This window comes from Choristoneura fumiferana, chromosome Z, assembly GCF_025370935.1.
Source record: "Choristoneura fumiferana chromosome Z, NRCan_CFum_1, whole genome shotgun sequence".
Taxonomy (NCBI): domain Eukaryota; kingdom Metazoa; phylum Arthropoda; class Insecta; order Lepidoptera; family Tortricidae; genus Choristoneura; species Choristoneura fumiferana.
The window spans coordinates 79,804-105,805 of record NC_133472.1 but is presented as its reverse complement, the minus strand read 5'-3'; the positions used below and the strand labels follow the sequence as shown (position 1 = coordinate 105,805).

The following is a 26,002-nucleotide window of genomic DNA, read 5'->3' as shown; positions in this document are numbered from 1 at the left end:
AAAAAAAAAAAAAGGGCGTACGTCAAAATAGGTTGGGTATAAAAAAAAGGGATTTTTTTTTAATTGTAGTGTCATTACTTTTTATTTTTACCAATTGGTCTTATTTATTTTTGACTATTTTCTGATAATTATTATTATTTGCTTACCTATTCATGCAAGTGACTTGTTTCCACATCACCATTCATCCCAGCCTACATACGTCCCACTGCTGGGCACAGGCCTCCTCTCAGAACAAGAGGGCTTGGGCCATAGTTCCCACGCGGGCCCAGTGGGATTGGGAACTTGACACGCACCATTGAATTGCTTCGCAGGTTTGTGGAGGTTCCTCACGATGTTTTCCTCACCGCAAAGCTTGTGGTGAATTTCAAATGTAATTCCGCACATGAATTTCGAAAAACTCAGAGGTGCGAGCCGGGGTTTGAACTTGGAGGCGATAGGTCAAACCACTTAGGCCACCACGGTTTTTTTTTTTTTTTTTTTTCTTTTTTTTGTGACTTGTTTATTTAACGGGAATTCTGTTCAGACATGTGCAGTACCAACAACTGGGTAATATAGGGCCCACCTCTTTTTACCCTCCGGTCACTTAGCTTAGCTACATCACCTCGGTCGGTAGGCATTTAACACGTTTTCCTAATTATTTACCAAGATTTGCATACTTTGCGGTTTAATATGATTTGTAGCTGGAGGATGCTAGTTTTCCACATATTTTAATACCCATTACATTTAATAAAATCAATAATTTTATTAAAAATTGTATTATACATTAAATAAAAATTGGCTTTGTTTGCTTTAATTGCTCAAAAATATCGATAAATTATGGAAGAACCAGCTAAACTCGTCTACTTTGCTAATTGCGGGGTATTTTTCCAGCAGGAGGCATCCAAAGCAATCCCACCGATTTGATAGACATCCAGCAGTTAACCAACATAATATTATGTAACAGTTGCAAGGGCTGCTTTTGCACATACACCAAGTAGAACTGTATTTTCTTAACTGTAGAGTCACTTTGTAATAAGAACTCACTGATAATCCCAAATAATAACTGTTATTGGTAGTAATGCGAACACATGCATGAAATTTAAACGTGAACTGACGTGTAACTAATTAACACAATCAAAGTAAAATGTCCTGAGCGTGCAATACGTCAATATAGACCCTTGGTGGGCAAACTTTCTTCATGGGGGGCCAAAAAGTTAGTGATATTTTAGAAGAGGGCCAGGATTACACCGTTTTATTTTACTTTTTTAGATTATTGCCAAATTATGAAATTATAATATTATGATCGCGGGCCATTATAGGTAGGTACTACGAGTATTCACCTCGAAGGAACTTCGGCGGTCCGGATTAAATCCCTTCGCGGGAAGGAGTTGCCCCGCGGGCCGTACTTTGCCCATCACTGATATAGATCGTACAACAGTCATATCTTCGAAAGTTCTATTATTACAAAATGGATTTATTTTTACCGCTAGAATCAGATGTGCGTATTAATTTCATAATTTTGTTGCAGCTTAGTAATAGAAAAAAAGGTAACCTTTGGTTTAAATGTCAAAAGGTTTAATAATTTTTTAAAGTCTTAACATGGTTTGTTTTTCTATTTTAATTAAAAAAAAAACGGAACAGTTTCAAATACATTGGGTTATAAAAGTTGCAAATAAAATCTGCTGGTTTAAATTTCCGAAAATTATAAATAACAAATTTCTTTTTTTTTCGTGTATTTCAGCTATTCCGATCATATAAGTGACTTGTTTAGTCAACGAGGCTTCCCCTCGGACAACCTCGGTAACCAACAACATTAGGGCTACCACAAAGTTCTAAAATCGAATTTCGTATCGTACCTCTGACGCTAATATTATTTCATACGAGAGTGAAAGGGACGGTATGATTCGAACTTAGATTTTAGAATTTCGTAGTAGCCCTGCAGGTTTTGTTGGAATAGGTTTCAAAAACTGATTTCCAAAAGTTCGCTTCCACAAGAAAGTTACAAAAAGTTTAGCTTGTTCCCAACACAAAGGTTTTGAATAAAGATTTCATATACTTGTACATTACCTATACGGTTTCATACGCGATAGTTCCGGAGCCAAAATGGCAAAAACGGAACCCTTACAGTTTCGCCATGTCTGTCTGTCTGTCTGTCTGTCCGTCCGCGGCTTTGCTCAGGGACTATCAATGCTAGAAAGCTGTAATTTTGCACGGATATACATATATGTAAACTATGCCGACTAAATGGTACAATCAAAATTTTAAAAAACCTTTTTTTTAGGGTACCTCCCATAGACGTAGTGGGGGTGATTTTTCTTCTCATCTAACCTATAGTGTGGGGTATTGTTGGATAGGTCTTTTAAAAACCATTAGGGGTTTGCTAAGACGATTTTTCGATTCAGTGATTTTTTCGCGAAATATTCAACTTTAAAGTGCAAATTTTCATAAAAATCGAGCGTCCCCCCCTAAAATCTAAATAGGTGTGGAAAAATTTGAAAAAAATCAGGATGGTAGTAAATATCCAAACTTTTCAAGGAAAACTATAACGGCTAAGTTTGCTTGAGAATTATTAGTAGTTTCTGAGTAAATAGCAGCCTAAGGTATAAAATATACCTAAACTTGGAAGACTCCGTATAAAATATGAAATCCTTAGAAAAATATTACTTAATTTTTTCGTAATGGCTACGGAACCCTATTTTGGGCGTGTCCAACACGCGCTTGGCCGGTTTTTATTATAATTTATCGATTTGACTCAAGTGGTCCTTATTTTCTTTTGACTATCATTATAAAATATGTATATTATATGTTTTTCTACACGCGTAGTACCATGTACTACTAACGATATCGCTATCGGTAATCCAATGAGGTGCATTTGTAATCAACTGGGTTTCCGTTCGGTCACACTCAGTAAGCAAAACAGGGTAATAAACGGGCCCACCTCTCCCGCCCTCCGGTCACTAGCTTGGCTACATCACCTCGGTCGGTAGGTATTTAACACGTTTTTCCTAATGATTTACCAAGATTTGCATACTTTGCGGTTTAAATGATTTGTAGCTGGAGGATGTTAGTTCTTCACGTCTTTTAACACCCAATTCATTTGTCGTAGCTACATATATAAATTTAAAAATGCCTTTGTTTAGTTTTATTTGTTCGAAAACAGCGATAAATTATGGAAAAACCGGCTAAACTCATGCATTTAGCTAATCCCGGGGTATTTTTCCCTCAGGAGGCATTCGAAGCAATCCCGCCAAGTTGATGGACACCCAGCAGTTCATCGCAGCCGCAGTTGCAAGCCGCAGCAACGAGGTACAGTCGGCAAAAAAGATACGAAACAATAATTATACAGCGAGCAGTGCGCTTCGGCTTCGCGCGGGTGTAGTTAGGGGTTAAGGGTTTAGGGGGTAAATAATGTGACGTGCCTTTGTTTGGTCATAGACCTCATTTATCTTTTCTCGCTTTTTTTAAGTAGCTTAAAGTAGGTAGCATCTAAATGAATCCGTTGCGGGTCACTAGTTACCGTTAATGTGAAAGAAAAGGTAAATAGATTTAGTTCTGGAAGAGGAAATGAGACATGCATTATTGGAGTGTTTCAAGCGCACGAATTTTCGTGGTCAGTTGAATTTGATGATTGATTTGTGGTCGTGGGTTTGAAAGTCAGAGTATACAAATTGCATATAAAATACCTATAGGCCGCCTTACACATGGTCGTTACTAGCACAGTAATACGCCTGCTTACCTGCTGGGCTGCTAGTACCTGAAGTATCGGTATGTCACTTAAAAAGCATGCTTGACTGATTGGTGAGATTGACTTGAAATTTCGCACACTTTCTGGTAGTGACATCCTGGTCGTCTCCGCAGGACGGAAGTCCTCAACGGTTAATGGCATCGACTTGAAATTTGATATGCAAGTATAGTTTGGGTGACAATGCAAGTACAGTCAACAAAAAGTACAGTCAGCAAAAAAAGCTTGTATTAAAAATGACTTTTTACCAAAAAACTTATTTAACTTGCAATATATGTATGTGTGTACGTGTGAACGTGTTTGTGCGGGTTCAATCTCAGTTCACGCGACGTGCGCTCCGACGCGAGCCGCCGTGTGTCCGCCCAGTCGAGCGGGTCATCGCGCCTTAGAGGTGGCGCCGCCGCGGCCGCCCGCGGGCGGGACCATTATATCCGTATGCTAATGAGCGGGCAGCGCGGTATAAAACGGGAGGCTCGCGCCGTCACCTCACACACTCCATACTGTACAGCTCGCAGCAAGCATGAACATTAAGGTCTCAGTGATGGCTCTGTTGTTGGCGGGGCTGGCGGCTGGCGGCAGGCGGCGGGCGGCGGCGAGGCCCCGCGCAGGTGTACTGCGGACGGCGCCGGGCACAGACGCTGGGCGCGCCCTCGGCTGCGGCGTGGGACGCCACAGCACGGAGCTGCGCGGCGCGCGCCAAACGCCAGGTCGTCTCCGAGTGCTGCATGAAGGCCTGCAGCATCGAAGAACTGCTCACCTACTGCTAAAGCCCACGACGCGCCTCCCCCCACTCGGACGAATCTAGTTCTCAAACGTATGCTTCGAACCTCAAGTGAATAGTGTTCTGTGGACGAGTTCTGGGCGCCACCGTAGGGTGACGCGGAGGCACCCACTACATCAGCGTCTGTTGCGGAAAACCATCCGAGTTCTACATAATTGTTTGCAGAGCTAGATTTGATTAAACATATAACATTAGATGTCAAAGTGTTGTTATTTATTATAGTTTCTGGTCACTAGCTATGATGGGCTCTCAGGCGCAGGTCAGGGAGTTTTAAAACATTGAAGGTTTCTGTGTCAGAATAGATGGCGCTAGTATTGCGAAATCCAACGAAACCGACACAATTCAAAATGTTCTCATTTTATAACTTAATCATGTTTTGTTTTTGTACAAAGTTTATTTTAGTAATGTGAATATTTCGAATTGTGTCGGTTTCATTCTAAAGGTGCATAACAGCCGAGCGGATCGAGGCGTAAATGAAGAGTTTCCATTGGTTCATGAAAAACATATTCCTCGAATACGATGCTTGACGTCAAACGTATTTCTCGATACTATAATTATGTATAACGCCATCTAGAAAAAATACCCGCAAAAATCGCAGCTTAAGACAGCTGGTGAAGTTACTGGCACTTGAAGCAATCTAGGCCGGCAACGCACCTGCGATATTCTGGTGTTGTGGGTGTGCGAGGGTGCCGATGCTCACCCCCACCAGGCGACCGCTTGCTTATTAGACAAGCTTATTCTTTTGTATTAAACCCTACCACTGTCGTTTAGCTGTCCGTCTGTCTGTTTGTCTACCTGTTAGTCACAGCGTTGTATCTCGACATACCATAATAGATAACACAGCTGAAATTTACGCACCATTGTGTATTTCTATTGCCACTACAACCACAAATATTTTTAATACTTTTACCATTTAACTACACTTCTAAACTACCAGGTGTTTTAATATGTTACTTATTTATTAACTTTTTGACTGAGCACAGTAAAGCATAGATTTAAAATAACCTAAACATAAAAATTTCATTTTTAATACAAGCTTTTTTTGGTTTTGTACTTTTTGTTGACTGTACTGGCATTGTCATCCAATACCAATACATACTTGCATTACATACCAAATTTCAAGTCGATACTACTCGTATGAACCGTTGAAGAGTTCCGTCCGGCGGAGACGATCCTGGTCGGACTACTAGGATGTCACTACTAGATTATTTACATAAGCATTCCAAATTGGAAGTGAATCTGATTATTGGAAGTTGGTCAAATTTATCTTGCAAGATTTGATTACAGACAAACTGACAACGGGACAGGTGAAACTAAATAAGAGCTTGTAAAAACATACTTACACAACATCAGCTTTAAAGAAAGTATTTCCAAATGTTGCAAATCCTATTTTATTTACTTTAAGAAATGTGATTGACTTGAAATCAGGTACGGCAATGGTGGTTTATAGTCAGCAAAAGTGCATGGCAATCTATCTAGTGTAGTGGGGTGGGGTAAAGGCGGATGGGGGTAAGAAAACAATGAGTACATCGAATTAACTTTTATTTAACAGAGAAGCTCTCGTTCATTGTTCAGTTTGCTTGGTGCAGCGTGGCGCTGACACTGGCCACAGTGACCCCACTGGCCGCACTGGCCACACTGGCCACACTGACCACACTGACCACACTGCCCGCACTGCGCACTCACTGCACTGCCGCGTGTCGGCGGCGCGCGTCCGTTCACGCGGCACAAGTTCCCGCACTCCCGCATTCTCCACAACTAACCTAACGTGAGCGACCGACGCTGGTCCCGGCGACGCTGCCGATTACACGAGCGCGGTGTTTAACATTTAAGACTTCGATGGCCACCGTAACCTTAAATCGTATCGTCTAACACTCTCACAATCACAATAGCATTCATAATTTTGTAGGTAAAGCCGGAATAGGCAGATCGCCGTGCCAGGGGACAGAAGGGCGAAGGAGAAGCGGAACTTGCATTATAATATGCATCCAATTTGAGAAATTTTAGATGGCCCCGTCGCTAGCCAATCGTGCGTCGGAGCGGTTCCTCTATTCGTGACCGCGGCCTTAATTGTCTAACGCACTCGGAATCGAAATCGTTTTCACCGTTTTTTCTGTCACATGTGCCTATGATGAGGGTAGAAAGAGATGGTGAATAATATAATATAGTTATTATAAAATGTGTCAAAAAACTATTGATTCTGTAACCTACTCGGATAAGGTTTCTATGTCCATTTGTAATATTCTGATGTCAGGCTATTTGGAGCAATACTTATTAAATTTTCACTTTACTAGAAAATGCTAGTCCCGTGGACCCGGTTTCGAGCGGGGCAATTTCTTTATTGGCTGAGACGGCGGGGCAGCACGCTTCATACCGCGACATGCCCCGAGTTAGGATGGATGGCAACCCTAGGCTAGGATCTGTCAAACGATATAAGCTCACACATTAGTCATCGCTTACTCGCTCATTTTGGCATCAGTTCAGGCCATTATTCTGGTCAGAATGACGACAAAATTGCCATGTAATGTAACCCTCTCGAACTGACGGCCCAGACTGATGAAAAAAATGGATGCGATCGTGATCGTCAGACGTTGTCACTGGGGGCGAAGGAATGGTCCGTCCGCGTGTTGGGTCGGGGGCGGGGGGGGGGGTTTAGAAGTGGTCGGCGGCGTGGCCGTTGTTGAGGTCTGTGAGGTCGGTGAGCGGCGGCGGCGGCGCGGGGTAGTAGACGGTGGGCCGGGGCCGGGGTCAGCGCGGCGCGGGCGCGGGCGGCGCGGTGCCGAGCACCGCAGCGTGCCGTCGCGCGGCGCGGAGCAGCGCAGCGTGGCGTCGCGCGCCAGCGACACGCGCAGCGATAGTCGCTCGGGCGCCGAGCATGAGTCGTCGCGCGTGTCGTCGGGGTCCTCCTGGCGGCGCCCGCACGGCAGCCGCGCCAGCACGGGCCGGCAGAAGGTCGCCAGGAACACGCGCTTGAACTTGTCCCCGAACAGCACGTAGATGAGGAAGTTGGCCGACGAGTTGATGGTGACCAGCAGGTTGGACGTCTTCACGAGCGCGTCCAGCCGCTCCAGCTCCGAGCCCAGGAACACCTGGAAACCAGAAGGATGCTGATTCAGCTAATTTTCCGAGTTAAGTTATCCCCGAGGTCTAAATAATATAATGGGCGTGAGGCTTAACATGGTTCATCCGATTGGAGCTGATCGAAGAGCCCTGTAATATGGTTTAGATAATTTTATTCGCACGGTGAAAATCAAATTTGAAAAACGATTTTAAGGTTTTGTGCCTTAGATGAAAAAATTAAATCAAAGGGAATGAAACACAGCATTTTTATCTGTGTCTCTCTTTTTAGTATCTAAAACAAACACAATATTTGTAAAATGGTTGTAACTCAAAATATCTTTGTTCAATTATAAGGTAAGACTCCGTCTCCACCATAAATGTGCGAGAAGTGTTTTTCATAATAGAAATTCATTTAGGTCATTTAGGTTACCTATCTTTGTACCATCAGCCAAATAAGTGGTCTACCAATTTATAAACAAGTTCCTATCAAATGAATATGTCGCTAAAGTCGAACTTTCAAGTCGACAGACACGTTTATTGTCATTATTGCCATTATTGTTTTATGACATGAAAAATTTAGGGTGGTAGACCACAATATATTAGGCTGATGGTACAGCACCGCTCTGTATTAACAGCTGAACGAAGCGAGAATAGGTTAAAGAAGCATTTCTATTGGTTCATGAAAAATACATTTCTCGCAAGACATCCTCTCACATCTCTGGTTGAATCGCAGCCTAAAGCCAAATCTCCACTGAGCGAGCGCCTTCCATGGTCGTTGCTATTTTAAGCCCTGTATCGTAGTCATGCCTTATGTGTTTGCCTCGCTCAGTGGACGACCCTTAGGGTTGAAGGAGCGTTATGGTGAGCCGCGTACCTCGCACGAGTTGGTCACGAGCGGCAGCAGGTTGCAGAGGAAGAACACGAGCACCACCACCAGCAGCATGGTGGCCAGCGACAGCTCGCGCCGCTGCGAGCGCGACAGCCGCGCCCGCTCCGCCTGCGCGCGCCGCACTGTACACACCAAAATCATTAGCTTTCAGGTACATACACACACATAGTTCAACTCAGTTGTGCGCGTGGCCCTATGTGTGCGTGCGCTTGTAAATATACAAGTTTCACGTGACGCGGCAGTCGTCGTCCGAGCAAAAGACGTCTTGCGTGTGTGGCTTTACCCACACATAGGACCGCGCGCACATCTTAATTGAACTATCTGTACAATGACGGTCATCGTATGAATTCGTTGCTAGAGACGCTAGTGTAGCGAAAGGTCTCCGAAATGTCAAATGTCTATTGATCAGAATATAGAAAGCATGTAAGTTGGTCATACACGATACAGTTTGCCGGAGAGGTTATACTTACAGCGATTGTGGCGACATTCGATGTACAGTGTCATTCGAAAGAATAGATTTTTACTTTTGTTTCGGGCAACTGCAAAAGGACGCAAGTCCAAAAAAAATGCTATTGACCGCAATCAATCCGCTTTCACCGTCAGCCAAATATGTGGTCTAGCACCCTAAAGTTGATAACCGTTAGCACACTGAGAAAAAAAACGGCTAACAAAGTCACAATAAACGCTTTCCCATTTTTTTGTTGTTGTGAACACTATAAGTGTTGTCATAATAAAAAAGCCAACTTAGGTACTTGTACAGCGTTTTTATTGTCAAGCGTTTACTGTGTTATAAACAACTTGCACTTTACTAAGGTAAAAACATGTTTTGGGTTAGTTGGTTTGACAACAGTATTTTGCAGACCTAACACAGTTAAACATTAATAAAGAATCAAAACGACTTTCTAACAAAGTAACATTGTATCAGAGTAAACAGTTATATTGTCAAATTGACATGTACAAAATTACTATTAATACAATGACAAAGGTAATTTCTTAACAAAGTACCTTTGTTCCAGAATAAATAGTAATATTGTCAAATTGGCAATGTACAAATTAACTATGTTGGAATAACAAAACGCGGGTTATGAAGCGGTAGCGGGGAGGGGTACAATGTTGTCGCTGTCTCATCAAATTCTCGTTCATTTGTAAATTGACACGGCGTGGTGAGGTCAGAGTCTGAGGTGAAACAAAATCGAAATGAAATTAGACGAGTGCCTAGAGGGTGCTGGCCTTGCACATTTCAAAGATAAATTTGTAGTATGATCTATGTTTTAATTATTTGCTCGTGTTACAGGAAACACCGGGTATAACTGAAGCGAGAGTTCCGCTTGTAATATTAGTTGTACTTTGTTATGCAACAGGCCCCTGTTGACGTTCGGTGACAGCGTGCCCCTCCTGTCAGTCCTGGGAGGACTCTTCTCTAGTTTCTAAGTTGTAGTAGGTCTGGGATGGACAAGTTACGTTTTCCGCTAGTGACCCCATTGACCCCAAGAGGTCTATTGTTAAAAGCACCAAGTTTGATTTATAATGACAAGAGTTCTATTGTTAAAAGCACAAAGTTGGGTTTGTAACGACAAAAGTTCTGTTGTTAAAAGCACAAAGTTCAATTTGCAGTGACAAAATTTCTGTTGTTAAGAGCACAAAGTTCGATTTGTAGTGACAATAATTCTATTGTTAAAAGCACAAGCTTCGATTTGAAGTGACAAAAGTTCTGTTGTTAATAGCGCAATGTATTTGTAGTTGCAACGACAATATAGAAAACATTGTAATTGTAACAATTTAGAACGTCGTTTATAAAACGTTGTTAGATTCCCCATAAACATCTTGACAATAAAATGTTGTTTCTTCTACAACTCAGCTTAGACGGTTGTGTGGCGTTAAAGTTATTTTGTTACACCCAACAATATTTTTTTCTCAGTGCATGTCAAAAAACAATAATGCCAAAAGACGTGTCTGTCAACTTGAAAGTTCGACTTTAGCGACATAGATATTCATTTGATAGGAACTTGTTTAAAAATTGATAGACCACTTATTTGGCTGATGGTACCAACGTAACGTAGATCACTAACACAGGTCAGTTCCCATACACGCTCCGGTCAACCTGCACAGGTAACCCTCCGGCAAACTAAGACCCTGTCTGAACTGCGATTTTTTCCGCGCGTTTTATTTCTAGCAATTCTGTAAAGCCGCGTATCCATTAGAGCAGCCTCAGGCCGAGCACCGCGAGCCGAGCCATATTTTGTCGGTTTTTTGGCCGTGCTCAAAGGAGCCTCAGTCTGAGCCGTGCCTTTGGCAGCGTCTCCACTTGCGCGGCCTCGGAGCGAGGCAGCCGCTCGGCCCGAGGCTGCCTCTAGTGGATACGCGGCTAAAGGAGCCTCAGTCTGAGCCGTGCCTTTGGCAGCGTCTCCACTTGCGCGGCCTCGGAGCGAGGCAGCCGCTCGGCCGAGGCTGCCTCTAGTGGATACGCGGCTAAAGGAGCCTCAGTCTGAGCCGTGCCTTTGGCAGCGTCTCCACTTGCGCGGCCTCGGAGCGAGGCAGCCGCTCGGCCCGAGGCTGCCTCTAGTGGATACGCGGCTAAAGGAGCCTCAGTCTGAGCCGTGCCTTTGCAGCGTCTCCACTTGCGCGGCCTCGGAGCGAGGCAGCCGCTCGGCCCGAGGCTGCCTCTAGTGGATACGCGGCTAAAGGAGCCTCAGTCTGAGCCGTGCCTTTGGCAGCGTCTCCACTTGCGCGGCCTCGGAGCGAGGCAGCCGCTCGGCCCGAGGCTGCCTCTAGTGGATACGCGGCTTAACACATTGAATCTTATACGAGTATCGTGCGGAATATAATTCGCGCCGAAACAATGGCAGTGCGGACAAGGCTTAATGAATGGGTAGTATAGTGCGACGAGGGCAGCCGGCAGCAGGCAGCAGGCGGCAGGCAGCAGGCGGCAGGCGGCAGCAGCACTCGCCTTGCCGGACGATGGCCGCGTTGAGCACGGCCAGCAGCGTGAAGGGCACGGCGTACATCACCAGCAGGTACAGCCAGTGCACGTACACCACCACGTACAGCTCCGTGCGGAACGGGGACGCCTCCACGCAGTAGATCTCGTCGCCGTCCACGGCGTAGCGCGTCACCTGCAACACGCGACACGCGTTACTCAATACGGTCTACGTCACAGCACATTACAGCCAATCGGCATCGCGCGCGTATCTCAATGACATTCTAACTATTACAGAATACAACAGGTTGAGTGACGGCAAACCAACTCATACTACGGAACTCCAACCTAAGCTTTAAGGTGAAGAAGTGCATTGAATGTAATATGGTTGATGTTGATGTTTATAAGCGGTGGTGATCGCTTACCATCAGGAGACCCATTTGCTCGTTTGCCACCCAGTTTAATAACAAAAGGAGTTCGCCGTTGTTACATTTTTCGCCGCCGTAGGAAACAGTTCCTATTAAGGCTAGTTATTTCTACACGAAATAATATTTCATGCATGTTTTTTTTATTGTTGCATGAAATGAACTGAGCAACTAAGCCGTCAAACTTTACCACAAATCAAGGCTAATACATAAATACGATATTGGACACATACTTAGAAATAAAAACTAAAAATTCGCGGGCTTCCAGTTTTATCCACAACGAAGTCTGGCCTGAACCGCTCCGAGAAAAGGATGGTACGGCCGTGCTGCTTTTTTGCTCGACTTCGCAGATCTTTCATATCTGGCAATAATGGTATTTTGCAAGAGCACTGGTCAGTAATCCATAATAGGATAACGATATAAAAATTAAAAGAAAATTATGACTAACAATAATTTGACAAAAATTACATTATGGCTTGCGAAAATGATGCTAAGAGCGAGTACACTTTGGGCGTTTTAAAGCGCGCGCTTTGGTGGTCTGTTGAAGGTGTATTACTATGCAAGCGCGCGCTTTTAATCAAGCGTGCGTCAGATGCGCGTTGTCAGATTTTTAATCGAGGGCGCCGTACATTTGATCGCGTATTCTACGCATAGAGGTCGAACATTTTGATATTGCTGAGCGCTGTGTGTATACGCTATCAACGCGCGCTTAACGCAGCACCGAGCGTCCAACGTGTACCCGCTCTAATAGAGACGCACCAACTGCAGTGCAGCAGTGGCCGTACCTTGACCTCGAGGAACTTGGGCGCGTTGTATGCGAGCGAGAAGGCGGCGACGGCGGCGACGGCGGCGCGTGCGCGGCGCGGCGTGCAGAGGGCGCGCGCGCGCAGCGGCCGGCACACCGCCACCCAGCGCTCCGCCGTCACCACCAGCGTCAGGTACACGGACACCGTCTGCGCCACCAGCGCCAGCGGGTACGCCAGCGGCGCCAGGCGCGGGCACACGTGGTAGTAGTACCAGCGCAGCCGCCCCGTGTACGGGAACACCGCCGACAGACCGAACAGAAGCACCGACGCTGCACACAACATAATACATAGGTCAGTGTTTTTCAATCTGTGGTCGCGAACCCCACGGGGTCGTAGATTCCTCTTATATAGGAGGGGTCGCAGTAACTTTGAAGTACACTCTTCGTTACGCTGCTTGTAGACGTTTTTAACCGACTTCACAAAAGGAGGTTATCAATTCGGTTGTATTTAAAAAAAAATTTCGTTCGTCTAGGAATGCTTCAATGAGGGCTATCGTTTTTTGTCTCACTAGATGGCGCACTGTTGCGTGAGGTTTTTAAGGCGCTGTACGTAGTGAAAACTACAATTTTAGAAAATATTTAAAATATACTTACACAATACTTACAACTGCAATTTTTTATATGTATATTTTCAGTCTATTAGCTAGTTTTTGACTTCATCAAAAACACGATTGCTGACAAAAACCTCGATAGATTATTTTTTTGAAAAAGAGCCTTCGTTTACACGTTAAACCAAATATTATAAAAACTATTATGAATATCAACACAAATTTGCTTTATTACATAGTTTTTAGTAGATTTAGATTTATGCTTCATAGATTTTCAATAGGTTGAGTACATCAATCATACCAATTTTTTCGTCTTTGGCAAATAAAACGGTTCTAGCGCGCGGCGGCGGCCAAGTATTTCCCAGTCGCCAGTACACGCGTGTACGTAGTCGACGACGGACCTGTGCACATTTTTCTAACGCGCTAGTACTACTTTTGAGAGCAAATAATATGGGTAATCGCAGTATTAAAAAAGTTAAGCGAAAGAGGAACGCATAAGTGAACTCAGAGCACATATGAGAAGCATAAGAGTACCTAAACGAAGTACCTACCACACACTAATCGACCGGCCGGAGTCGGGCCGAGTCAGCAGGGCTACTACGAAACTCCAAACTCGAAGTTCGTGTCGTGCGGTCCCTCTCTATCTCGTACTAAATAGTATAAGTGTCAGAGGGACCGCAACCCACGATCTTCGAGTTTCGTAGCAGCACTGCTGAGCGGATTTCACATTCGTACTACGACCGCAAGCTGGTTGGCGCGGGCCTCGGCTGCTCATGGAAGCGGACGGCTTCGTCCAGATTCTACCGCGACTGCCATACAAATTGTAGGCACGTTGTATAACCTATACTACTCACGGCGAACATGCGGCGAACCTTGCGGCTACTACGAAACTCGAAACTCGAAGTTCGTATCGTACCGTCCTCTCGCTCTCGTATTAAATAGTATAAGTGTCAGAGGGACCGCACGACACGAACTTCTAGTTTCGAGTTTCGTAGTAGCCCTGCTTGATCCCTTTGACAGTTTCACTGACATTTCTGATAGTAGATGCAACAGTTTCGATCTAAGTTTAGATTTTCTCACTTTTTTGCAGGCAAAGGTAATATCTTGCATTCAGCCAAGTTATTTAACATAAATTATTTTAATAAAATAAGATGGTTGCACTTGGTTGCACTAGTTAATTATTGACAAAAACATGTACTCCAACTGCAATCCGGCTGCAAAATGGGAGTTTGGATGCAGTTATTGCGCAGTTAGTACAACTGCACCAGCACTGGACCCGACTGTCAGAGGACTGCATTCCAACTGCCATTTAGGCAGTCGGAGTGCAGTTCTTACGCAGTTCTGATGTAGTTCTGCCATTTTACAGCCGGATTGCAATTGGAATGCGGTCCGTGTGTACCAGACCGTACATTACGACGCCTACCGCCTACCTTATCAGCGACTTATTTATTATAGGGACTTCGATTTGTAATTTACCTTCACGTAAATCAAGATTGGTTTTTGGAATCTTTTATATTTTTTATTTCCATTCCAATTTTTTTTCTCTTACGGTCATCCCGTAAAACCTAAATTGAAAATACAAACTGAAATATAGATGCACCGAAAAACCAGAAAAATAAGACCAGCACTGGGAATCGAACCCAGGTCCTCGGTATTCAGTACCGCGTGCTATACCGCTACACCACTGCCGGTCAACCACCACTGCTGGTCACTGCTGGTGGACCAGCAGTGGTGTAGCGGTATAGCACGCGGTACGGAATACCGAGGACCTGGGTTCGATTTCCAGTGCTGGTCTTATTTTTCTGGTTTTTCTGTGCATCTATATTTCAGTTTGTATTTTCAATTTTGAAATTAGTTTTGTCTTTAATTTTTTCTCCCAAAATGTATCATCTTTAAGTAAAAGTGAAATAAAGTGCCCGGTTGAAGTGTAGCCTTTAGAAATGGACTTGAAAAATGTATCAAAGAAAACGAAATTCAGATGTAGAATTATGAAAAGGAAACTAAAACTACTGAAATTAACAAAAATAGTAACTGGTATGACCAGATCCAAGGTCTCCATGTCACGTGTCGAGCACAGTGTATATTTGCTGTGTGGAGTGGTGAAAATCATCACCTCAAAACAGTAATCATACTTATAGATGATACATTTTGGGGAAAAAAATGAAAGACAAACTAATTTCATTTTATATGGACTGGTTACTACCCGAAATTGTTGATTCCCGTCGAGCTCGGGGAATGCCACTAAGGGAAAAAGAATCTCATGAAAAATAACTGTAGAACCTCCTCTGACTGAAGAAAAGAACTTTCTTCTACATATCTATACTTTTCAAGCGACGAAAATAGCGAAAACATCGCTTCATGCTCCAGACAATCAACTTTGGAATCTCCTCTGACTGAAGATAAATAACTTTCTCCTACATATCCATACTTCTCAAGTCATGAAAATAAGAAAAGCATCGCTTCATGCTCCAGACAATTTTGGAAGAGCTATAAATTTATTTAAAACTAATTGTTGCCGTCGACTGCGTCCGCGCGGAATCCGATTTAGAGCAATTTTTTATTATATCCAAAAATATTTATTTTCCGAAACATAAAGTATCCTAAATGTTGACCAGACTAATAAGCTATCTAACTAACTAATTTGGCTCAGGGACCCAAAGAGGGTCTTGGCCTCCGAAACAAGAGCATGCCATCTGTCATATCTATCTATCGACCTATTCAGTCTAAATGTCTATCCATTACCTACGTTACAAATCAAACTGTGGCATGAAGAGGCATAAATAATTTGTTTATTACCAAGACTATTCATATTAAACGAAGATTTTCTTTATTAAACCAAGAAAAAAGTGTAATTATAATTTTAAGGAAAAATCCGGAATTCACATTAACCAGAATACGGTTACAAACAGAATAAGGCCGTCAACGGGCTGCGTGACAGACGCGCGAGTCGCCCCGCATTCGCCTCCACCGCGTCGTCTGCTTCACCCCTCAAATACCGAAAATTCTTCTATAAGCGCGCCTTAAGTGTGGCTTTCAAAGTCTGTTATTACGAGCGTGAAAACAAAGTTTAGATTAAAATTATATTTAATACACCTTAAAACCGTACCATAAAAATATCGAACATGCCACAGTGTTGCATGTCCCCGTTTTGTTCGAAAAAAAGGAAGGACAAAGGTTTCCAAAAGACAAAACTGTCTCGAAACACCGACATTCATTGCCCCGGAACGCATATTTGCCATAATTAATTTCAGATATTGCAAAATATTCACAAAATTATTCTAATTATAAATAAACCCGCGTAGCTGACCCAAAAACTATGAGATTTGACATTTCGGAGACCTCACGCTACACTAGCGCCTCTAGTGGCGAATTCATACGCGATAGCCCTCATCATGTCCCATAAGCACCAAATCAGGACCTGATGATTGGATCGTAAGGAAATCGAGGGAACTCTTCAAAAATATTGTGGGAACGCGTATGGTAATTTCGATATATTTAGGAGTTACTCGTGCATTTACTCTTGAAAATCATCATTTGGTGAAATGGACTCATGAAGAAGACCAAATCTGACCAATGAAGCGACTACTTAATACCAAGTACTTCACGGGTTGAATTTCAATGACTTTAACGCAGTTGCTAAGCAATTGAAGCTCATGGTAATTCATATGGTGAAATGGAACGAGTGATGAAGCACCAGGACTCCTCAATAATGAAAGTCTCTGCATCGGAAAAAGCAATCTATTGCAAAAAGTGACGAGCAGTTGACATTAAACTATTGTATTTTAGATTATATTTACACTAAAAAGGACGAAAAAAAATTTTTATAAAATTGAAACGACTACAAAAAACCATGAAAATTATTTTCTACCAGTCTGAAGTTGGCGCCTCAGCACGAGCCAGCAGGAGTGATTGAAGCCCAATATATAGTTCGTAGGTGAGGTAGGCGACTATAGGTCCACTCTACTAAGGCTCTGTTTTTCATTAACCAATAGGAACGCTTCATTTGCCTCGTCTCGTTCCGCTCAGCTGTTCCCACCAGAGCGGTGCTGTGCGAGAATAGGTTAGGTTTTTGCAGGTGGTAGGACCTTGTGCGAGGTCCGCCCGGATCGCTACCACCATCTTGCTTGCTAATCCTGCCGTGAAATAGCAGTACTTGCACTGTTACGTTTCGGCGTGGAGAGTAAGACAGCCGGTGAAATTCCTGGCACTTGAGGTATTCCATCTTAGGCCTCTAGGTTGGCAACGCATCTGCAATACTCTTGATGTTCCAGATGTTTATGGGTGGTGGTGATCTCTCACCATCAGGAGACACACTTGCTCGTTTGCCATACAGTCGAATAAAGAAAAGGTAAATGAAGCGTTTCTAATGGTTCATACTCGCACATCTTGGATGGAGACGCACGCTGGCTGATATGCTGATAGTGTCGTGTGGGCACTGGGCAAGCGGAGCGGTCAGTTACCGGCGAGCAGCGCGGCGTCGGCGGCGGCGAGCCCGGCCAGCAGGCAGTTGATGGAGGAGCGCATCTGCGGGCGGCTGAGCACGGCCACGCAGAGCGCGTTGCCGAGCAGCCCGCCGCAGCCCACCACGTTCAGCAGCACGCCGTGCACCACGAAGCGGAACAGCTTGTCGGACTCGGACACGGCGTCCGACGAGCACTCCAGCGACCCGTTGCCCGCGTTCATGGCATCGCGCGCCGCCGCCCACCGCCCCTCCGCCCTCCGCCCTCGCCCTCCGCCTAACGCGACGCTCTGAAAACACAAAATACAAAATTGTGACTGAGGGAGTTTCAGATTATCTGGTCCGATATCAGTCTCGTACAACGATACCGATAGCGGGGCAAGTTAAATGAATGAAACATGTAACATGTCTAATTAATAAAGCATTTTCACCATTATCCGAACCAATATCGGTATCAGCTGACGATATGATATCGAGGCAAGTAAAATGAATGAAATATGTATGTACCATCAGCCAAATATGTGGTCTACCACCCTAAAGTTGATAATCGTTTGCATATAATGCCAATAGACGTGCCTGTCAACCTGAAAGTTCAGCTTTAGCGACATATTCATTTGATAGGAACTTGTTTAAAAATTGATAAACCACTTATTTGGCTGATGGCTCCTACCTACCTACCTGTCTTTCACATTGCCCGGCCCGATATCGGATATCGGAGCCGACACCGATATGTTCACGGCACCATCGGACGCCCGTGGGCTGTCCGACGATAAAGTTTGTAGGTATGTGTGTTAAATTGTCTTTGTGTGCGCAGAGCCCGATGCGTGCCGGCCATTTTGAGCCGGCCGTATCGGAATGATTTTGTCGAAAATATGTGAAAGCAGCACTTTGTGTCGGCTATCGGGTGTCGTGTATCGTCATCCGATACCGATTATATATCGGATAATGTGAAAACGCTCTTACAACGAGTGTTTTAGGCTGCATTCACTACACAGAGTTTACTATATAAACTCCAATTCAATAGAATCTGACAATCCTGTAGACACTTCCAGCCTACTAATATAAACACCGGGCTGCCTGAGGCTTTGTGATGTGACTATTATTCTTTTTTGATTCCTTTTAGATGATAATTGCAACAACAGGACATATAATTATAATCAAGTGTGCCCACGATAGGGGGTCTTAAATATGTAGAAAATTGACAGATTCTATTGAATTGTACTTTAAATACGTACAAGGACGTGTTGTTGCGAGAAATCGCCACTACTTTTAAAAAATCTCGTATCTCAAATAAATACATCAGCAAAATTGAACCTTGACGTAATGGTCATAAAGTGCACTCAGTAAAATTATACATTTTCAGATACGAGTTTTTTTTTAAAGTAGTGACGAAATGTGTTTGTCATCTCATGAACCAATAGAAACGCTTCATTTACCTAACCTCGCACAGCACGCAGCTCTAGTAAAAAACAAACAAACATTGGAACATAGAGGCAGTTGTCTCACCGCCAGCGAGGAAACGATTGGCTATCGACTATTTTCTCGCTCAAGAAGCGAACAAAAGATATAAGATCCTGTGTGAGTAAAAGAGACAGACATATTAATAGTTGATTGCTGGCTGTTCACACTGTCGGCGAGAACTCGCTTTTACATCTTTTGTCGCAGCGACAAGAGCTATAAAACTCGCTGAGCTATAGATACTCGCTCAGCGATGTCAGCTTGGCGGCCGCCCCGCACGAGCGAGTCGAGTGGAGCGAGTAATCGCCCGTCGCACTCGAACACTCGCTTACATTACTCAGATTCATAAGAGAAAATCTCAAACAAGTATATACAGTCAAAGTAAATACGCAGTATGGCAAGTATTCATGATAACCAGGAAAACCAATGTGTTTTTAGTGCTCCCACTCGAACTCAAGTAAACTATACCTATATAGAGAACGAATAAAGTTCAAACGACATTAAAATATCTATGTTTTACACACACACAAACATTACGGCTGTATTCCCAAATGGGGTAGGCAGAGCACTTGAAACGTTTCCGCACTTTTAATAAGTTTTAAGTTTGACAAAAACGGCCGCCTATTTTTTTAAGTCATGTTAATTCTCTCTAAAATATAATTTTGGCAATAGCACCCTAGTGTGTACTTAAGTATTTCTGCGGCGATTCCATTGCGTGGTATTAGATGTAGTGGAATAATAGTTATATACTCAGGTTAATTATGTGAAGCAAGTGTGAAACCAAATGTGCATTTTAAAACGAATATTTAATCGAATAAAAAAAGTTCTGTCAAAAATATAATATTCTGAGAAAAGAGGATTCAAGCACGCTCTACATTCGCTTTGAAAGAAGCAGCCGTCACCGTCACGCTCTTACGTCAGGTCGTGACAGGCGCCAGTCAGCTGGCGGCATGTGGTGCTTGTGGGTTGCGGTGCTGGCGAGCGTCGCGGTCGCGGGCGCGGGCGCGCGGTCGCGGGTGAGGGGGGCGCGCGCGCGGAGGGGGGCGCCGGGTGAGGGTGGGGGTGGCCGGGTTCACGTTCTATCGGTCGCTGCGGCGCACGGGCGCGGGCACGCGGCGCGTGTTCGGGGGCGCGCCGGCGGGCGCGTGGACGCCGGCGTGCGCGCTGCTGGACCGCTCGCTGGTGGCGCTGTGCTCGGGCGCGGTGCTGGCGCCGCGCTGGGCGCTCACGGCCGCGCACTGCGTGCACCCCAACGTGGCCTACGTGCGCTATAACGGACGCTCCTCCGACGACAACCTCGCCGCCGTGCATCTCCTCTACGCGCATCCCGAGTGAGTCAATCGTTCCTACATGTTACAACAATGACGTTGTGCCTTGTATTTATGGCATTTACGATAAGACTACTGCCAAAGTAATTTTGCACATACATTCCGAATAACTCACGACCCTCTGGTTGAGAGGCTAAACCACGACTCGAGTCTTTTTCTGTATGTATTACGGAGATAACTTGTGTGCAAGAAGCAGGAGCGTTTACAGGAACTAACAAAGCTAGCAGTTGGTGTTACAGCCTACGATACACAGAGCCACATGCATCCTACGAATGCCGTGAACAATAACTTCCGTGGTCGGGGTTCCACTTTCGGTATACTTTAAACCACCATCTACCATTGAGCTATTATTTAATAACTCAATGCGATCTACAGCCGTAGCGCCGGTCACGAAGATTATAAATAAAATATTGTTCGTGATCGTGTTAATTACAACCGCGACATTGAAAACCGAAGCGAATACTTATTTATTCACGCGTTTCTTGCGAGTTGTCTCGACTCGCCGCGCTCAACTTTAAGCGGGGTGTATAGAAGCAAATATTAAAGCTTCGTTTCCACCAGAGATGTGCAATGATGTGTTGCGTTGCGAAGAATGTGTTTTTCATGAACCAATAGAAACTCTTCATTTACCTCGCCTCGCTCCGCTCAGCTGTTTCCACCAGAGATTGCTATGCGAGGCGAGGTAAATTAAGCGTTTCTATTGGTTCATGAAGAACAAATACTTCGCAACGTATCTTCGCACATCTTTGGTGCATACACAGCATCACTCTTGCGAGTTAAACTAAGTTTTGAATGAGTCCGCTCCTGGCGGGCCGCGCTGAGTGTCGTCTCTTCGCGCAGTTACAGAGTGAAGCACCTGGACGAGGGCGAGGGGCTGGACGTGGTGCTGCTGCATCACGACGTGGGGCTGGTGTACACGCGCCGCGACATGCTGCTGGCCGCGCCCCCCGCCACCGCCCCCCGCGCCCCCGCCGCCCCCGCGCCCGCCGGCATCCCGCGCTACGAGCCGCCCCGCCGCGCCCCGGCGACCCCGTGCGCGTGCTGTCACCCTATGACGTGGATAACATCCTGGGACAGGAGATCCAGGTGAGAGCGAACGCCCTCCGTGACCGATACAAGTAAGGTTTCTTGTTCAATTTAAACAAGGACAACTACTCACCACTACCATCTACCACAGTCTACCACGAGCTTTGACATTGTTGACGCAAGCCAATCGCTTTGTTTGTAACGTCATTTACTTGATGAGCAACATAATCATAACACGAGTCGCAATGCAGGTGATGGCAAAAGAAAGAATACTTATTCTGGACGAGTCCAGGATCATAATAATGATGAGAGACTGTATGAGATTGAGATCTTGAGTGTTATGTTATTTAACGAATGACGTGTAAATGAATATAATGATATAATGACCAAATAGACAAGTGGTTAGAGAAGCTGCCTATGACACCAGCCGAGGCAGGTATTTGTATAAATATTACGATTAGTTCTCGGGTCTTTAGACGTTTAAGGTTACAGCTTATTACAGGCACCCGGGCCCCGACCAGCACCGCCTGGCCTCGAGCGGTTAGTATTCTTCATGGATTTGTATGGGCATGCGCTCACTACATCAACTCCGTAGCGTCACCGGATCGCCTCACTCGCGAGGTGTCCATCCAGGTGGATACTGACTCTTAGGACATTCGTGGAGCACGCGAGGTCCACTCGTGGACAACGCGGCGTCCACCCGTGGACCACCTGTCGACAACGAGTGGACGCCGAAAGTCGAGGCGAATCTTTAATTTGTATTTAAGTATGTATTTATCTATACACGTAGGTATAAGTATGTTTATCCGTTGCCTAGTATCCATAATACAGTCGAGTTCATAAATTAGTGAGCTGATCAAAAATATCTATCTATATACGTCGTTAACAATAGAGTGTTCAGATGTTTTTGGTCAAAATTTCGCTCACAAGTTTATGAACTCAACTGTAGGTACACTACGAGTACAAGCTTTGCTTGGTTTGGGACTTGATAAATTGGTGTCAATTGTCCAAAGATATTTGTTTATTTAATGAGAGTATATTGTCAGATGTCTGATGTTGTAAGTGTCTGTGGCAAATGACTAACCAGAAACCAGTAAGCCGAGAAGTTCTGACAAGGAAATGGCGATGGATTGGACACACGCTTCGAGGGTCGAATAATCACCTGCCCAAGCAGGGTCTCCGTTGGCAAGCTACTGGCAGAAGACGGCCAGGACGTCCTCAGACCACGTGGAGGCAATCAGTTGAGAAGAGGCTGGCTCAATTGGTCTCGGCTGGGAAGAGCCGGAAGAAGCCGCGCAAGATCGAGCCAAATGGAAAACTTTTCTACGAGCCCTATGTCCCTACCTAGTGAAGGATACAGGTTGACATCATCATCATCATGTTGTCAGATGCTGGGGTACGGTCGCACGGAGCGCGCGGGCGTGGGCGCGGCGCTGCGGGGCGCGCGGCTGCGCGTGGTGGCCTGCCAGCGCGGCGCGGACGCGTGCGGCACTGCGGCTGCGCCGTCGGGAACGCGTCCGGCGTCTGCTCCGGCGACTCCGGCGGGCCCGTGCTCTACAATGGCCGCCAGGTACGACTACCATCCAACCGACTGAATCATGACCCTATTGACATCTATATGTACCATCAGACAAATAAGTGGTCTATCAATTTTTAAACAAGTTCCTATCAAACGAATATGTCGCTAAAGTCGAACTTTCAAGTTGACAGACACGTCTATTGACATTATTGTATTATGGCATGCAAACGATTATCAACTTTAGGGTGGTAGACCACATATTTGGCTGATGGTACCTTACGGTATGGCACTAAACTGGCTGTTTAGAACAAAACGCGCGGCGCATCAATCATCAATATTACTTTGACACAACCGCTGTCACGGACGTCAACAGACTATAGTGAAAGGTTCACAAAACCGCGCTGTGAACCAATTTTGTGTGTCTTTTTTATGTAAGTAACATGCAGTCTATACATAAATGTCGATGCATGACCCACTGTGCAACCCTTTTGTAGAATAACCTAACAAAAAAAGGTTGGAAAACCCCCGACTTTGTCACATCAAAGTTCAATATCCCAAAAACGGCTGAACCGATTTTGATAAAACTTGTCTATTCCACAGACAGACACACATAGCGGTCAAACTTATAACACTCCTCTTTTTGCGTCTGGAATTAAAAAGTCATAGTGACATCGCATTGCTTGACAGGGAAATTCCTTTGATTATATTATATACACAATCAAAGGGGAATTCATTATGACACTTGCTGTGAAAACGTTCCACGGTGGGTCAGAAAAATCAAATGGTTCGACTGTACCACCCACCTTCTGACTACCATCACTCAAATGGTAGTTTCTCTTTCTGCCGAGTTTCTTGCGGCGCATTCTTCTTAACAATGATGGTGTTTTTGAAGGCGCTTATATACAAGTAATATACGTTTTGATTTTGATTTATACTAGGAATCTGATTAACATTATCAGCATGTCAGTTCCTAATACGAATGGTTGAGTATCCGGTTAATTAGAGCAAAACTTTTACGAAGGAGACCGCTATTTTGATTGCGCTTTCTAAATGTAGCCGTAACAACTTTTGCTCCATGCAGTCCTAGTGCAGTTGTTGTGCAGTTGATCCGCGTTTTACTGGCAGCCAGCACGACAATAATCAACCAGACACCGAGACGATGCGGTTCGTCGTTTGAACGTAGCCTAACCGGTACAGTCAGCGTCAATAGTACGTAGCAGTCAAGATCACCAAATACTTGGAAACATACAAAATGGTCATTACCAGTGAATCAGTCAAAGCGGTCAAATTGTTCGAGACATCCATCGTGTACAAATATAGTGGAGCACGCACGTCGCCAAATACTTATAACATTCAAGCCGACATTATACGTAGCAGCCAAAGTATCCAAAAGTATGGGACACCGCAGGAACTTGACTTATTACATACCGTGTAAGGTCCAATGATCCAGTTAGCTAGTCCTCTTTAATATAATGTGACGGTGTTCCATTTTATCTCTTGGTGCAAAATGCACATGTCATTACCTTTTTCATTAAATAAAAACTCTTTATAATATAATTATACTGGCAATTCAAGCCATATTAAAAGGAAATCCGTTAATCCGGAATTCTGACAATGTAAATAAAAATGTGAAAAACCGTCAGGCTCCAAATGAAAGAGACGGAACGATCACTGACAAGTTGGTACTCTTTTCGGTGATTGTCAAAAACAAAAAGTAGAATCTGACGTGTAATTCGCACTCAACACGAGATTAAACCTTAAAACTTTTATATAAAGCTCAGTTTCTAGTGTGTCCCATACTTTTGGATATAGGCTGCTACGCTACTAGTGGTGATGTGCGTGCTCCGATTTATTTGTACGCGATGGATGTCCTGAGCAATTTGATCGCCTTGATTGGGTCAATGTTAACGACTATTTGGATGTTTCCAAGTATTTGGTGATCTTGACTGCTACGTACTTATATGACGCTGACTGTACCACCGGTACAAAAACCAGCGGTATTAGCCTACCATAGACGGACCTACTTAGAGCAGTCAGTGTCGACAGCTTCAAACTGTCGGTGGTAGCCAAACCGTAGTTAAAAAAAAGTCATTCTTAACACACGGACTGCTCAACCTGCTCGTTGGCATTGGCAGTCCCAAATAGTGCGCCAGCTACTCGTAGCGTAGGCCCTGAAGGCTGTGTGTATCCAGATCGGTCGTGACGTCGATGGGTCCGCTGCAGTGCGCGGTCGGCGTGGGCGGCGCGGACGGCGCGCCGGCGCTGAGCGTGTTCACGGCGCTGAAGCCGTACGCGGGCCTCATCAACGCGACCATGAGCGGGAGCAAGCACGCCACGCGCATGCGCCGCATGCCCTCGCGCGCGCCGCCCCGCGCCCCGCTGCTGCTGCCGCTGCTGCTGCCACTGCCGCGGCTGCTGACCGCTGCCCACAGACTACCTAACCACTGATTGCTGTCCTCTGACTATTTACTGACTGCTGACCACGGACTACTCATTACTGATCACTCGCTACCACTGACTGACCGGGGCGTATCTGAATATTGAAAATTGAAATATCAATGGTTAAAATATCGACGGTTTAAATATCTAACCTAACCTAACTACTTTCGATATTTTTGACCGACGACTTTTTAACTAGATATATATTAATTTTCTTGATTCAGATAGCGTCCCCGACTGCTCACTTAGCAGTCAGTACACAGTGCACGAGCCACGCGACTGTAGTCAGTATTTTGATGAACAATTAGAGCAATTTGTAAGTTATACGATTTTGTATCAATATTTGAATTTACTTTGTATATTTTTGATTGTTTTTTTTTAGTTTTGACGTGTTTATTTTTATTATACTAAATTTGACTTGATCAGTATTTTTTTTCATTATTAATACATAGTTAGATAAATAGGGGTGCCTATGATATGACAAAGCGTTATACGGCTTTTTACATAGATGTGTGTAAACTAGCGTTTTTGGCAGTTGTCTCACCGCCGGCGAGGAAACGCTTGGCTATCGACTATTTTCTCGCTCAAGAAACGAACAAAAGATATAAGATCCTGTGTGAGTAAAAG

General features: G+C 44.6%; 1 protein-coding gene and 1 pseudogene across 1 annotated transcript; one reads left to right on the top strand and one right to left on the bottom strand.

Annotated features, from left to right (window-relative positions):
* Window positions 1-6,027: 6,027 nt before the first annotated feature.
* Window positions 6,028-17,895, bottom strand: LOC141430114 (FMRFamide receptor-like). Its single transcript, XM_074090701.1, has 5 exons — window positions 17,607-17,895; window positions 12,579-12,868; window positions 11,399-11,564; window positions 8,437-8,573; window positions 6,028-7,591 (listed from the first exon to the last, which is right to left on the bottom strand). Exons 1-5 carry the CDS (start codon window positions 17,827-17,829, stop codon window positions 7,097-7,099), a joined length of 1,311 nt encoding a protein of 436 aa, XP_073946802.1. The 5' UTR covers window positions 17,830-17,895; the 3' UTR covers window positions 6,028-7,096.
* A 1,719-nt stretch (window positions 17,896-19,614) lies between these two features.
* Window positions 19,615-25,384, top strand: LOC141440432 (uncharacterized; annotated as a pseudogene).
* The last annotated feature ends 618 nt before the right edge of the window (window positions 25,385-26,002 follow it).